This window comes from Limulus polyphemus, unplaced genomic scaffold, assembly GCF_000517525.1.
Source record: "Limulus polyphemus unplaced genomic scaffold, Limulus_polyphemus-2.1.2 Scaffold735, whole genome shotgun sequence".
NCBI classification, from domain to species: Eukaryota; Metazoa; Arthropoda; class Merostomata; order Xiphosura; family Limulidae; genus Limulus; species Limulus polyphemus.
Window position 1 is genome coordinate 264,860 of NW_013666345.1, and position 16,686 is coordinate 281,545.

Here is a 16,686-nt window from a genome sequence, read left to right on the forward strand (position 1 = left end):
AATGTGTGAGGCAAGAATACCACAGTTCCTACAGACAGTGAATGTGTGAGGCAAGAATACCACAGTTCCTACAGACAGTGAATGTGTAGGAAACGATGAAACCTACAAGTCTGAAATCAAACATAAGAGCATACAGTGAGTCATCACCCTTATTCCAACGCTCTCCCTCTGTTATACAGTGAAGCCGGGGAAGTGTAATGTAGTGTAAATGACCCATTACAGAAAATGCTAAGCTCTTACGCTGCATGAAGTTCGTTAACTGTGTTTTTTCAAATTAATCGCCTGAAACGTTTTAACACCGAAATGCTCCACATTGTTTCTCTTTTCAACGTATTTTGACATTAATTGCAGATAAAAATCTCGAAAAAGTAACTGTTATAAATCTATATACACGGAGAGAGAGAGAGAGAGAGAGAAACTTTCATAAGGAACTCAACCATAAAATACACGAATATGAGGATATATAAAACATACAAATAAACACCACATGTTGATACTTTAACATTTAAACATAAACTTGTTTTTACCTTGTCCTATTGATCGATTTGTAAAACACTGCCAAAGCTAACGGTGATATACTAACGGAACTACCCTAATTGTAGTTATTCATTAATTAAAATTCGAACTGAAAGTTTAAATTAATTCAATTAACTGAAATATATTCAACATTGCAAGTATCTTTGTTCGTCTGAACGACATATTATGTCACAATAGGCTAAAGGCCATATTAGAAACCTCTATGGCTCAAGTGTAGTTGTCTCTCAAGTTTGAACTGTGGCCAGAGGAAGACAACTACTTGGTAGAACCCGCCGATTGAAACGGTTACTCTTAACAGAACGGCGGGATTGACAGTTTTGACAGAGTTTTATGCGCTAGCCTTACCTAATGTACAAGTTGTGGGCTGGATGGAAGGCAGCTATTAAACACCACTCACCGCCAACTCTTGAGCTACATTTTACCAACGAAAAGTGGGATTGACCATTACATTATACAGCTCCCAAGGCTGAAAGGAGGAGCATGTTCGGTGACAGGATTCGAACCTGTGACCTGCAGATTGTGAGTCGATCGTCTTAACCACCATTGAACTATTCGACACATGAAGATTTGCTGTAAGTTGTTTGTGGAGTTCAACTCGAGTAGGACTATTTTCAATAGATAAAAGAAAGGAAAGGCTAGCAGGTGTGAAGTGTTTTTCTTGTCCTTTTCTTAACAATTGGATGAGTATTTTATGACAAACTGCTGAGCGTTAAGCTGAAGTGATTTTAATTTTATGGCATCAGTTACGGTACAATTATTTTCTCCATATTTCAGTTTGGTAACAAAATAAAAATAATAGTTACAAATTTTGTTATTTGTCATCTTGGGAAAGTAAATTAATACTTGTTTGACTCTGTTATTCAAGGATGACAATAATCCACTGGAAAAATCATAAGGCTTGTTTGATTTTTTTTTTTTTTTGACGCAAAGCTACACAATAGGGTATGTGCGCTTTGTCCACCACGGGGAATAGAACCATGAGTTTTAGTATTGTGAGTCCGCTGATCCAGTGGTGGGGTGGGGTGGAGAAACAATCATTTGTGAGTTTGCTGCTAACGAAACGTGTATATATTAAATACTTCTCACTTACACTGTTGCCAGCAAAATAAAAGTTCAACAGAGGCATTTAGATATTGAAATAACTATATCCAGGTAGATTACTTCCTTAAAGGGGGACTGTGGCGATTTTTGAATAAAAAAAAAAATTACAAAATAATTTCATAAAGTTCTATTCAAACTCGCACTTTCCATGTAAGGTTTTACAGTTTTCCTTGTCGCTAGGGGATTTTCAGGGACAAAAATGTAATAAAAAAATACAGTTTCAAGCAATAGTGAAACACCTCAACCACAGCCTCGCTGAATCAACCGAACGAAGCAGTCAGGATATACTCTATAACACAAGCATTCTATTTGTATTCAAGAATACAGAAGAAAATAAATGAATAAAAAATAAAACAAAGACTTTTCATGACGAAAATCGTTATCACTGTACATATAAGGAATTGTTGAACAAATAATGTTACTGACACATAGACAAGAGCTTGCTCAACAAAAGATGTAATTGGTACAAAGGCAAGTATCTGCTGAATAAAGGATGTTAACAGCATATAGACAAGGGCTTGCTGATTAAAGGATGTTACTGCCATAAACCTGCTAAACTAGAGATGTTATTGGTACATAGATAAGGGCTTGCTGATCAAAGGATGTAATTGGTATCTAGACAAGTATCTGCTGAATAAAAGATGTTACGAGCACGTAGACAGAGGACTTGGTGAACCGGGGATGTTACGAGCACGTAGACAGAGGACTTGGTGAACCGGGGATGTTACGAGCACGTAGACAGAGGACTTGGTGAACCGGGGATGTTACGAGCATGAACCGGGGATGTTACGAGCACGTACACAGAGGACTTGGTGAACCGGGGATGTTACGAGCACGTACACAGAGGACTTGGTGAACCGGGGATGTTACGAGCACGTAGACAGAGGACTTGGTGAACCGGGGATGTTATGAGCACGTAGACAGAGGACTTGCTGAATAAAGTATGTTACTGGCACGTAGACAGAGGGCTTGGTGAATAAAGTATGTTACTGGCACACAGGTTCCCCCTCCTGCTCCACCAACTAAATATTTTGTTGATTATATTTCGAAAATATATCGTTCAATAAAAACATTACTTTCGAATGTACCAAAAAAGTTCAAAATTTTACATTATCCCCCATTTTCGGGGGCCTGTGTACAATCTAGAAAATATAGACTGTTGTTACTATGTGGGTGTTAGCTTATCCAATTAAGTAACAGTTTAATAGTTTTGTGATAAAAATAACGTTTTATTTCAGCTTGTGTTATCATTAGTGCTAAACTTTCCCTCTTTAAACGTGGAAACCTTGAATAAGAAATAGGAAGCTTAATTTCTCTGCTTGTGAGTAAGGAGAAAACTTCCCTATTTATTAACTTGCAAACAAATAAATAAGTATATTATCATCAATATCTTACAGGCGACTTTATGCTGTATGAAAAGACTTGTTACGGAAACACGAAATAATGACTTCGAAAAATATTTAACAAAGCTTAAATAACTACACACATTTTCAGCCAGTTTCGGGTATCCCGGACCTAAAGCAGACAAATAATGGAGAAAGACAAACCATATACTAAAATGGAGCTACATCTTGACAAAGGACTTTATTTATTATTTTCTAGATTAGTTGTTAAACTAAATGGATCTCAAATCTGAACGACAGAAATGGAAATAATTATTAAAAATTAGTAGAAGGGAAACATAAGATGGATTTTAATGAACATGAAGAAGAAACAAAACAATAGCTGAAATATAAGATACAATAATCATATTTTATAGGTTGAACTAAAAAGTAAGTTTAACTAAAAAAGTATAAAGTATCAAAGTAAGGAAAAGACGTACAACAGACATGGACGAAGAAGAAAGGCAATTGGAAAATAGTGTTGAAAAAAGGAAAAGATAAAGAACGAACAGGAAAAAACGGGAGTAATAGTATAAAAGAAAGGAAAAACATAAGTTTAAATGAAACAGTATTAGCCAATTAGTATTCAGAATACATAAAAGATAACGAACAAGTGTAAATGTAAAGGGGAAATAAGGCCAATCCAATCGAGCGTAGCTTACTAGGTAGACTCTAGACATATAATAGCTTCTGTGTCTTTATTGCATAGATTTAGACCTAGAAAACAATTGGTCAATTTACCTGCTAAATGGCTTCATTGGCAAAAGTTTTGATCCTTACAAGTTTGTGAGAAAAAAGAAAAAAGTGAGGAACGGGAGTGAAGTTAAATGAAGAACTAATTTTTTTTTTTTGAAAATTAACAAAACAAGTAAGAAAAATACAAAGTAAATTTAAATATAGAAGAAATAAGAAAGAAACCAGATATATAAAAAAGGGGTGAAAATTAACATATAGACTAAAATCTAAATGCAAAAATATGTAAAGAATAAAGACAAAAGATGGAGTAAAAACTTGGGGCACATGTAAGGAAAATGGAATAAAAACAAAAGATGGAGTAAAAACTTGGAGCACATGTAAGGGAAATGGAATAAAAATAAAAGATGGAGTAAAAACTTGGAGCACATGTAAGGGAAATGGAATAAAATTAAAGAAAAATTGATAAAAATAGAAATTTGCAAGAAAGTTTGAAAAATAAAAGCAGAGAAAATAAAATCATGGAATACCAATTGGGAATAGAACAGAATAAGATAAAACTGAAATAATATAGAATCTGGCATAAACATTGAGACAGTGAAAGAACTGTAAATGAAATAAAGAAAATTGTAACTGGATAAAAAATTAAAAAAAGGAAAGTGAGGGGTGAATAAAAGATGAAATAGAAAGCAGTTAAACTGAGTGATGGAAGAAAGAGGAAATTCGCAGGAGGATGAAAGGATGATAAAAAATAGAATAATAGACAAATAATGAATGGAATAAAGACATAAGAGAGGAAGGAAAGGTAAAAGAAAAATGAAATAAGCATAAAGTATGGGAGAGAAGAGAAATGAGAAAAAGAATACGGGTGAAGAGAATAAGGGGAAGTGATTTACTGGAGAAAAATAAGTAAAAAGAAAAGACTGTGAAAATAATAATAGCTATTTCATTTAAAGAAGCACAAAAATAAAGAAACTATTGTATTGTAGGAAATAATTGTATAAAGTAAAGTAAAATACTTGGAAAGTTTGCAACGTAAAGAAGAAATAAAAAAAACGGTTATTTCTGTTAAATCGATCAAAAATGATGAGTATCTTTTAGATTATCCTTTGAGATAAAAATGCACGAACTCTACATTAGCAAAGTTTTCAGTTATATAAATTGCGTATCATAGAGCAAACAAATCTAATTTTTCTAACAAACGATGATCCAATGGGAATACTTCTGTAATTTCTAGACAGTAAAAAAGATGTACAACACCATTTATTTCTCTCATTTAATTTTGTAATAAATAGAAACAATGAGTATAATTAAAAGCCCAGTAGTTTAACAGATCCAATGTGACTTCCAGCGGACTAATAATGCAAATAAAATAAACTACAAATACTTACTAACAGCCTCAATGACGTCAGCAAGTAAAGAGCCATCACTGACGTCAGTCTGTAGATCTTGAATATAACGCTTGAAGCGCCCTCTCTCCAGATAATGATTTGCCCAGTCTGTATAGATCTATATCGAGAAAAAACGTTTTACAAATTACAAAACAAAATAAATGTGATCTTTTTATAAAATTAACATAAAACTCACTAAATATACATATATTCACTTTTATAATTCGCGGTTGTCGTGAGACATTTAATACTTAGTTTTAAAGACAATGAACCTCATTTGAAAAATAGGCATTTAAATAAAATAATATTCAGAATGAATAAAAAATATTGAGAAATTATAAACGCTCATATTTTATTCTGTCGCTAGGGCTTCAGTAAAAGAAAAATTTGTTTGTTTATTTGAAGTTAAGCACAAAGCTACACAATGGGCTGTGCTCTGCCCACAACGGGTATCGAAACTCGGTTTCTAGCGTTGTAAGTCCGAAGAAAAATAAAAATAAAGCTAATACAATTCTATCAGTTCCTAAATAGCCCCCCCACCAGTGGCACAACGCTAGAAACCGGGTTTCGATACCCGTGGTGGGCAGAGCACAGATAGCCCATTGTGTAGCTTTGTGCTTAATTATAAACAAACAATCCTGAATAGGCATAACTGATATGGGTAAGGGGGTTATATCTCCTCATTTTTTAAAATTAACAGCAATAGTATAACAAATAGCAGATATCCTCTGTCCCACTCCACTTTTGAAACTAAAAATATGTCACTGATCTTTACCAATGACTTGAAGCATAAACCCTAAAATTCCCGACTCGTTTTCCTACTATACAATACCAGTGGTGGGCCAACATATTGCATCATATTGAAAAATATTTTGATTTTACTGTGGCAGCACTAAGTGAAATGAACTGGCAAAGAAAAAGGCTGAAATTACTCATCTTGTATATAAGATACACAGTAGTAATTAGTGTGATTAAATGCAACAATGATGACATTTTCTTTAAATTTTTGCTCCTCAGGGGCTCGGCGGTAAACCTGGGGGCCCACATCACTTAAAACCGGGTCTCGCTACACGTCGTGGGCACAGCACAGATAGCCTATCGTGTAGCTTCGTGTTTAACAACAAACAAACTTTATATCACTCATACGTTACTAGAAATCCTGTCACCAACTAAGATGTGAACCCGCAAGCAATTTGACGCATAAATAATTTAAAAAATATTAGAAACCGCCAGGGATCCACAGAACATAACATTGATTCTAATGTTAAACAAGTTCAAACTAATGAGAATCAGAACAAATTAAATCTATAAAATGTTTGATATTTTTTTCTTAATAGCTAATTTGACTAAAAGCAGGTTTATGCTATTTATAAAATGCATGATTTTTTATTTTTATTTCCAAGATGAAAATCCAAACGAAACGTTTGCCATTGTTACTCTCAGAATTCTTATATCAGATTATTCCAACTTGACAGTTAAAGAATTTTCAAAGATTCTGATCGTTGTATGTTATTTTAAGCGCGTTAATTTGTTTTTCAAGTTCTCATTTGATGCTTAATTGTAAAGCAGCTGTCATATCATATAAGTGTTTTATATTTTTGGTAAGCTTCTAATAAATGACTGTTGGCTAAAGCAAGTCGTATATAAAACGAGATTTATTAATCCAGTAATTTTCAACGAATATACAGCCGTGAGAGTGGGTCAAATGTCCATTTTTCTTTACATTCGATTTCTTACTGTACTCAACGAATGTCTGTAAAACATTAGGGAAGTTTTCAGTTGAGTGACTTAAGATGTCAACAAGTACACGAAGAGAACTGAAAAAGAAGAAATTTAACTAATCATTGGTATGTATCACCATCAAGTGTCAAGATTCATACATCTGGCATCTTTGATGATTTAAAGTCGCTGACCTTAACTTCCAGATGTCTAGATTCATACATCTCTGAGTTTAAAAGACCTCTGTGTCACTAATTTGGATGTTTAAATACCTATCTTCAAACATACATTTTTCCCCCTATAGGTCTTGTGCATTTATTCTGATCTGTATACCCCTGGTGGGTCAGCGATAAGTTTAAAGATGTAAAATGTTAAAATCCAGGGTTCGATTCCCTACAATGGACAAAGCGCAGATATTCCATTGTGTAGTTTTGCGCTAACACAAACATACCAAACTTTTAATTTCACTGTATTTTATATTCGGAGATCTAGGTTTTTAGACGCGATGTCTCCAAAATGTTATATATCAGTATATTGTTTTCTTCGGAGATCTAGGCTCCTACACGTGTTATCTTCAAAACGTTTTATTTCAGTTGTATTTAGAGGTCAGGCTGCTCATCACCATTTTTCTCAAACCCTAAATGTTATTGCACATTATTTTCAGATATTTAGGTTTATACACGTGTTGTCCCCAAAACGTTTAATTTCATTACCAAGTTCGAAGTTCTAACTATCCTCTAAAAAATGCACACGAGTGTTTATACTGTTAAGTTTCTCTAAGTGTCTTTCATAAAGGTTAATGTCTTGAGAAATAATTGCAATACATGCAAATACACCTAGAAATAAAAAAAAATCTATATATAATTACCAAAATCATAATGAATCAACAAACTACATCTTAATTGCCATAGGAGTAAAACATTTCGCTGGCGTGACTTAGAATACTGGCTTGCTCCTTGTATATCCCTAAACATCGTCTACGATGTATCATGACATGGGTGTTTCTTGACAGCATAGTCCCTCTACTATCTCCTAGGCGGACGTAAACACGCACATTTATCACAGTTATCGTCGCTTTCACGCATGCGAAGCGAGTGTAAAAAAGGGAGGTAGGAAAGTATTGGAAGTAACGTTAACGATTTTCTCATCAACAGCCTAACTTTCTAGATTTAAAATACGATTTACTCAAAGCAAGTATTTAAATACTAGTAATGGAAGGCATCAGGGGGAAAGTTCGAGAATGAAATGCGTGATTAATGGAAGCCAGTGATTTAAATATCAATAATGTATAGTAATATACAGTTATGCATACAAACGAATACGTACACAGTGAGTAGACACAAACATCACTGAAAAATATGACATAATAAGTTACGATGATATCAACAAGATCACGTACAAATCGAAAAACTAAAAATATATATAAAGTTTGAAATTCCGAATTTTTGTTTTTTACACTGAAATACGAAGTTACGGCTAAAAAGGAAAACAAGTCAAGCATAACGCCGAAAACAGTTATTTTGGTACATCCGGGTATGAATGACAAGAAAAAAAAAGAAACAGTGCTAATAAAGGGAATAACTTTATTAGTTTTCCACGAAATAAATTCTTATGTATTGATATTATTCTTAAATTCTGAACTTTAATTGGTCATTATAAAAATAATTCTGAACTCTAATTGGTCATTATAAATATAATTCTGAATTCTAATTGGTTATTATAAAAAATTAGGTAAATACACAATAGTGTATAAAGTAGTTTATAGTAAAGTTTAAATTCACACTAACGGAACAATACGAAATTTAAATGGAAACTAGTTTCGATATTTCACGTGTCCTCTTCAATCCAACATGAGAAATGTCGAAATTAGTTTCTATATAAAATCGGTATTGTTCCGTTAGTGTGAATTTAAACTTTATTCTAATTGGTCAGTTTCGTCGCATCTGTTGATCATTTTATTGGACTAGCTTATTTAAACTGAACGATGTTATAAACTGATTTTGTGGTTAAACTTAGTCTCGCCTCTTAACTCAGTATTTTCTTTTGCACATACACATGCAACGCCATCTTTTCGGAAATAAATAATTTTTTTTAGAAATACTTTATTTTCATAATTTTACTCAAGCATCAGGAAATAACTGATCCAGCACCAATACACGATGGGTCAAAGAAATATTTAGTTGAAACAATAAAAATCAAGTTTACTGCATATAAATTGTCTATTCAAGTGGGAAGAATATTTCTAGTCATTCTTTACGTCAGAGTTCGAAAAATTACATTCCAGCATTCCCGAGAATTTAACTTTGCTTGAGGAATTTAATCATTTTAGTTGGCTTTCCCGATCAGGAATGCATAGTCCATCCGTATTCCTTTAGTTATGACCAATGAAATTGAACATATTGCATGGACTAAATACAAAAATAATTCATGAGGAAATGCAACTTTACATGAGGGAATGTAATCTTCCTGATAGCTTTCCCTCGAGTGAGTGTAATGTTATTTCATTATTCCTATCCCTGTATGCACAATATTCATTGACACGAACAAATACACTTTCATATAAACACATTTATGAACTACAATCTTCTTAAAGAGGTTTACAGGAAAAAACTACCATATATACTTATATAGTTATGTAAGAAAACAGCTGATTTATCACCCAAATTTGGATATAGCCAAATGATTACAGTGATGTGATATTAACATAAAGATTGTCCGTATAAAAATTTGATTGCAATAAAAAATACAGTACGCGCGCTGACATCTAGTAAAAATTTCCACAGTTAAAAGTTATATCGTGGAAGAAAAAAAAATAAACACACGAGGAGATTAAGTAAGCTATGTTAGTTTTTCATGGCCACTGTTGAGGATATTCGTCGATTTCTCTGTGGTATTCTTACAATAATATAACAGTAAATCACTAAGATGACAGATAGTATCATGTGGTTATCATTAATCACGGCTTCTGACCACCAAAGATGAATTTGTTGATGACATGTGGGACAGTGGCAAAGGTTTTTAGTTAAAGGCTGTCTTTCTCATCAGTCTTTTTCGTGTCGACAACAGAGCTTCACACAACATATATTAAATCAACAGAACTCTACACAAGCATACAAACTGACAGACGTTCTGTCCCTTATACACGTGTCTGTGGACTCTAGATAACGGCACCACAAACACTAAAGAATATTCTGGGTGAATGCACATTATACATCATACAGTATACACGTGTCTGTGGACTCTAGATAACGGCACCACAAACACTAAAGAATATTCTGGGTGAATACACATTATACGTGATACAGTATACACGTGTTTGTGGACTCTACATAACGGCACCACAAACACTAAAGAATATTCTGGGCGAATACACATACAGTATACAGTATACACGTGTCTGTGGACTCTAGATAACGGCACCACAAACACTAAAGAATATTCTGGGTGAATACACATTGTACATGATACAGTATACACGTGTCTGTGGACTCTACATAACGGCACCACAAACACTAAAGAATATTCTAGGTGAATACACATAATACATCATACAGTATACACGTGTCTGTGGACTCTAGATAAGGCACCACAAACACCAAAGAATATTCTGGGTGAATATTCATTATACATTTGAATATTACAGATATTTTCATGAAAGTTGCAATTCATTTGATCTTATACGTATATATATATATTATACATACATATTGTTTATATTACCTTCCTGCTTATTTCAAGGATCATCTCTAAAACGTAGTGTTTTGTAACATGTCCTAAAGAAACCAATGTTGTTAATACGTTATAATATTTACACTATAAAAACAAAAAAGTTGTGTTCTAACTTAACACAAACTTTCCTCGAACACAGAATTGTGTGTATTATAACACAATTTATTGTTGTAGCGATATAAACACATAAGATTAATTATTTCTCACAACATAAACGACGTGCAGGTTTTAAATCAATATTGTGTTTATCTAAACACAGTATCATGTCGTGAAGCGACAATTTTTATTATACTTGTCTCTATTGTATGATATTCAACATGAAGAATGTGCATCAGCCAGCAGCACATTTGTGTTCTGTTTTCTGAGTACACAATGATTGTGTTATTTAAACTTGAGTTGTAGCCATTCAAAAACCAGAATTACATTTCACAGTACACGAGTTGAGTTATTTTTAGCTCAGTTTTTTTCAGTGTAATTTTATAATTCACAGTTATTTGCTTCAGTTACCATATTAAAAAAATAAATAAATTACAGAGTAACTTTCCATAAAGAAACACATATTATCAAAGTTTAGTGGTATGTAAAATGTGCTAAAGAAACAATGTTGCTAACTTAGAGATATTTAACACGTCCTAAAGAAAATAATTGTTGCTAAAATGTAGTGGTATTTAACATGTTCTAAAAAAAAACAATTGTTGCCAGAACGTAATGATATCTAATATGTCCTAAAGAAACACTTACTGCAAGAATGTAGTGGTATTTAACAAGTCCTAAAGAAGCAATTGTTGCTAGAACGTAATGATATCTAATATGTTCTAAAGAAACACTTACTGCAAGAATGTAGTGGTATTTAGCATGTCCTAAAGAAGCAATTGTTCTAAAGTCTAGTGATATCTAAATTTAACATGTCTTAAAGAAACTAATGCTGAAGGCGTGAATTTTATAGATATTTTCTTTGGTATTATTCACGGATGTTATCAACATAATTCCTATATACAAACACACATATGGACAAACCTATGACAAACGTTTCTATAAAAAAGAATAAATCATACAAACAAAAAACCACGATCAATATTCTGTTCAATAGTAAGTGTTACTTGAGAACAGGTTATTGTGATGCTACAAATGACTACATCTCCAGTAACTCAAAAGTTTCTTTAGAGTATTCAATGAGGAAAATAGTGTAGAGTGGAACTCGATACGACATATGAAACAAACAATTGGCTCTTGAATGCCACGAAATAACAACTGAAATAAACTGAAATAATAACAATAAAATAATAATTTTGTGTGGATAATTAACAACTCTTAAAATACAAGTGATACATTTTTAAAATCATGATTACTAAGGAACTAAATTCACCCTTAGGTTTACTTCCTAATCCGGAACTAAATCTATCCTTAAGGTTACTTCCTAATCCGGAACTATATTCATCTTTAAGGTAAATTTCTAATCCGGAACTATTTCCATTTTTAAGGCAACTTCCTAATCTGGAACTATATCCATCTTTATGGTAACTTCTTAATCCAGAACTATATCCATCTTTAAAGCAATTTCCTAATCCAGAACTATATCCATCTTTAAAGCAACTTCCTAATCCAGAACTTTATCCATCTTTAAAGCAACTTCCTAATCCAGAACTTTATCCATCTTTAAAGAAACTTCCCAATCTGGAATTAAATTCATATTCTAGGTAACTTCTTAATCCAAAATTATTTTATAACTTGAGTTTTCTAAACTCTTTGTTAAAGAAAATTTAATGAAACACGTTACTAAAAAAAAAACTTCTGATACGGTTAGTCTGTATTATGATATATAATATCAACAGCTGTTTTCAAAATTCTTTAGGGAGAAATCTGAACTTAAATTTCTTCAAGAGGAATCACTGAATTCCTACACGACGTCAAAGCTTTCCTTGAAGTCTGGGATAGTTGGGGTACTCAGTTGTTAACGTGCGTGTTTCATGTCCACCGGAAACCAGATGTTCCCTAAATACCTTTGATCCAAACTCGTGTCCGAGTTCGAAAGTATGGCCGACAGCGAGATAGCAGAAGCTCCTAACTTGTCCTAAGTAATTAGTGAGTTTTTTCAAAGATCGGGGAACACCTCTAAATACTCTCAGGAGATATAAAATCAGAAGATGTTTAACAAGAGAAAAGACATGCGGTGGAGAAAAACCCGAACTTTCCCCGTGACAGCAAATTCTAACATTGTTTCTAACGATAACTGTTTTTAGGCAGAAGGGTACTTTCAAATTCCTGCTTAGTTAGCTTTATCAATTTTTTTTTGAATAACACACCTATACACAATTGCGGGTGTGCGTGTAGGGACACTGTTAAGGTAAAACAAAATACTTTAGCTCATGGATTAAATGGGGCTCTTATGATCATCATGTAAACATTTCAGTAGGCTTAAGTGGAATATTTAAGCACACATTTGAGTTAAGTACACATCTCTTCCCAACGGAAAAACTTCGTAAAAATTAAACAGGACGTTGTAGCTCGATCTCAAGAAAGCCTCAATATAGAAGCCGAAACGTTGTCTCACTCTGAACACACGCACCATGCTTAAAAAGCGAACTCAAGCTCACAATGAAAATATGTCATAAGAGTTAAGTAACGATGTAAACATGTGATCAAGTTAACTAGGGCACTCAAACTCACAACGGAAAGATGTCATAAGAGTAAAGAAACGATGAAAACATGTGATCAAGTTAAACATGGCACTGAAACTCAAGTTTAAATAGGACATTCAGGCTCACGATGAAAATATGTCATAAAGAGTAATTAATTACAACGTTTAAGATTAATGCTAAAAAATACTGTCATACCTTAGCTCAAGATCGTATTTCGTGGGAGCAGTTAGGGAGGATAGAAGTGTGAATTTGCAATATCCAAAAGTTCACCTCAAACTTTGTAGCAGCAGCTACAACATATACAATACATCTAAAATAAAGTTTTCACAGTTTGGTTCAAACTGTGTAGCAGCAGCTACTACATATAATACATCTAAAATAAACAGTTTTCACAGTTTGGTTCAAACTTTGTAGCAGCAGCTACTACATACAATACATCTAAAATAAACAGTTTTCACAGTTTGGTTCAAACTTTGTAGCAGTAGCTACTATATACAATACATCTAAAATAAAGTTTTCACAATTTGGTTCAAAGTGTATGTAGTAGCTACTGCTACAAATACATCTAACATAAATAGTTTTCACAGTTTGGTTCAAACTTTGTAGCAGTAGCTACTATATACAATACATCTAAAATAAAGTTTTCACAATTTGGTTCAAAGTTTGTAGCAGTAGCTACTACATACAATACATCTAACATAAACAGTTTTCACAGTTTGGTTCAAACTGTGTAGCAGCAGCTACTACATACAATACATCTAAAATAAACAGTTTTCACAGTTTGGTTCAAACTTTGTAGCAGCAGCTACTACATACAATACATCTAACATAAACAGTTTTCACAGTTTGGTTCAAACTTTGTAGCAGTAGCTACTACATACAATACATCTAAATAAACAGTTTTCACAGTTTGGTTCAAACTTTGTAGCAGCAGCTACTACATACAATACATCTAAAATAAACAGTTTTCACAGTTTGGTTCAAACTTTGTAGCAGCAGCTACTACATACAATACATCTAACATAAATAGTTTTCACAATTTGGTTCAAACTTTGTAGCAGCAGCTACTACATACAATACATCTAACATAAATAGTTTTCACAGTTTGGTTCAAACTTTGTAGCAGCAGCTACTACATACAATACATCTAACATAAACAGTTTTCACAATTTGGTTCAAACTTTGTAGCAGCAGCTACTACATACAATACATCTAACATAAACAGTTTTCACAGTTTGGTTCAAACTTTGTAGCAGCAGCTACTACATACAATACATCTAACATAAACAGTTTTCACAGTTTGGTTCAAACTTTGTAGCAGCAGCTACTACATACAATACATCTAACATAAACAGTTTTCACAAATCAGTTAAGTAAAAAACGTTTTAAACTAGCACGTGAATGATACTTAGTCATCATTAGATATGAATTGAGAATTACAAATTATCTTGCTGTTCGATTATTTCCTTACATACTACTTGGAGTTGTTTTCTTGCAGCATGGCTGGCGCAAGCGGGGGAGTCAAGGGGCTAGCCCCCTGAAATGGCATTGGTTCCCTAACGCTAATGCCGTACATTATTCTAATTTTAGATTTGGCTACATTACATATTTCATTGAATCCCCCAGTTAAGAAAAGCTGGAGCTGGAACTGACTTGTGGGTAAATAAACGTTTGGTCTCCTTAGTCATATTTCATATTTTGGATATAACACAATTAATAATTTAAAATTATGTTTATTCATGACATATCCATTAGGCCTTACAATTAACTCTCTTGGAGATGGGTAACATTTATCAAAAGGTGCAGCTGAGTGGCGTTTTTTTAATAAACTCGTCAGAATTGTCTAGCAACTGAATATCTAAGTCTTAGTTGTAACATTGATAAGATCTTGTTATTAATGTTACGTCAATCAGGATGTACGTTGTTATCACCATAGTATGACCTAATAAAGTTTCAGCTGAGCCACTTTTTGTTAACGTGCAGATTGAATGCTAAACTCTGCACTTTTGAGTCAATGACACATTCCTATAGCGACGATTTCGTATAAAGTCAGACCACTGTCCTCTCGTTTTTCATCACAATTTCAAAAACAAAAAGAACAACAACAAAAAAAAACATGTTTACTTTGTTTAAAAATTTAAACTCAGCCGTGAGGCCCAACTACTTGGCTCGCATAGCGTCATGAAGGCGTTCCCAGTCACACGTCATGTCCTGGGAGAATCCAGCTGCGTCGTTACAAGGGCTGCTTCTTCTCTTCTTCAATGCATGATGGCTACTGCTAAATAACGATCTTTTGTATTTCCATGGAAGGTTTCCTCGTCACAAAATTTTTATCATCTGCTTTATTTCAATTACTTCAGTCGTACCATTTCTTAATAGAACCCTGATACTGATATGTTTTTTTGTTTTTTTGCAATATCCTCCTACTAAAATTACTGTATTCGTCTCTTCCCCTATGATTTATTCTTCCTCAAAAAAAAAAACAAGAAAGAAAAAAACAACTGACTTTCAAGTATATTCTAGTTTGAGGCCAACAATTATTATTATTTTTTTTTACTTTAGACCACGCACATACTTAGGAGTTTAGAGATATTTTGTTTATTTGTAATTAAGCACAAAGCTACACAATGGGCTATCTGTGCTGTGCCCACAACGAGTATCGAAACCCGGTTTCTAGCGTTGTAAGCCCGCAGATATACCGCTGTGCCACTGGGGGGGGGGCTATTTTGAAAATGCAAGTTTAGAAGTTAATTGAAAACACTATGTTGTGATAATTAAATTCAGTTTTGTACCAATTTTCAGTTTCAAGGTAAAACCTTCTACGACCATTGTGAAAAAAGAATCAGAAGATAAAATTTAATTGGCTCAGATATTGTAGTTTGGTACATTAAACAATGTCTGTATATCTATAATATTTAAAAACTGAATGATGAGTGAGCGATAACAACATATGGCTCGGCTGAGTTTAACCAAGTGTTTTCATCCAAAGTGGCATTTTTATAACGTAACATAATGTTTCGGGACAACAAGGGACTTATTGGTCCATCTCGGCTGTTCCATCGTCTAAACTAAACTGAAACTATTAAATAAATTTAAAAAAATCTTAAAACCAGCCCTTATCATTCATATAGCTATCAAGTTTTCTCTTAAACTTACTTAAATTTACTGCTTCCACAACATTCGAAGGCAACCCATTCCAAAGGCCAACCATCTTGTTGGTAAAATAAAACTGTCTTAGCTGAAGATGATTCCTACCTTATCAAAATTTATATTTATGTCTACTAGTCCATTTTCAGCACTGAGTATGAAAAAAAGATATTGCATCAATACTATCAATTCCCTTTACAATCTTAAACACCTCAATCAGGTCCTCTTTAATTCTTTTTTCATGAGAAAACAATTTCAGAGATCTTAACCTCTCTTCGTATGACAACCCCTCCATCCCAGGTATCATTCTAGTAACCTTCCTCTGAATTCTTTCTAACAATTCAATGT

At 33.3% G+C, this 16,686-nt stretch overlaps 1 protein-coding gene across 1 annotated transcript in view; it reads right to left on the reverse strand.

The window, feature by feature from the left end:
• LOC106460248 (neuron navigator 2-like) overlaps positions 1-16,686 on the reverse strand; it is a 92,885-nt gene that overhangs the window by 42,545 nt on the left and 33,654 nt on the right. Inside the window, exon 2 of the mRNA XM_022386916.1 lies at positions 5,105-5,222. Within this exon, the coding sequence (XP_022242624.1) occupies positions 5,105-5,222 (118 nt within the window). The remainder of the gene's footprint in view (positions 1-5,104; positions 5,223-16,686) is intronic.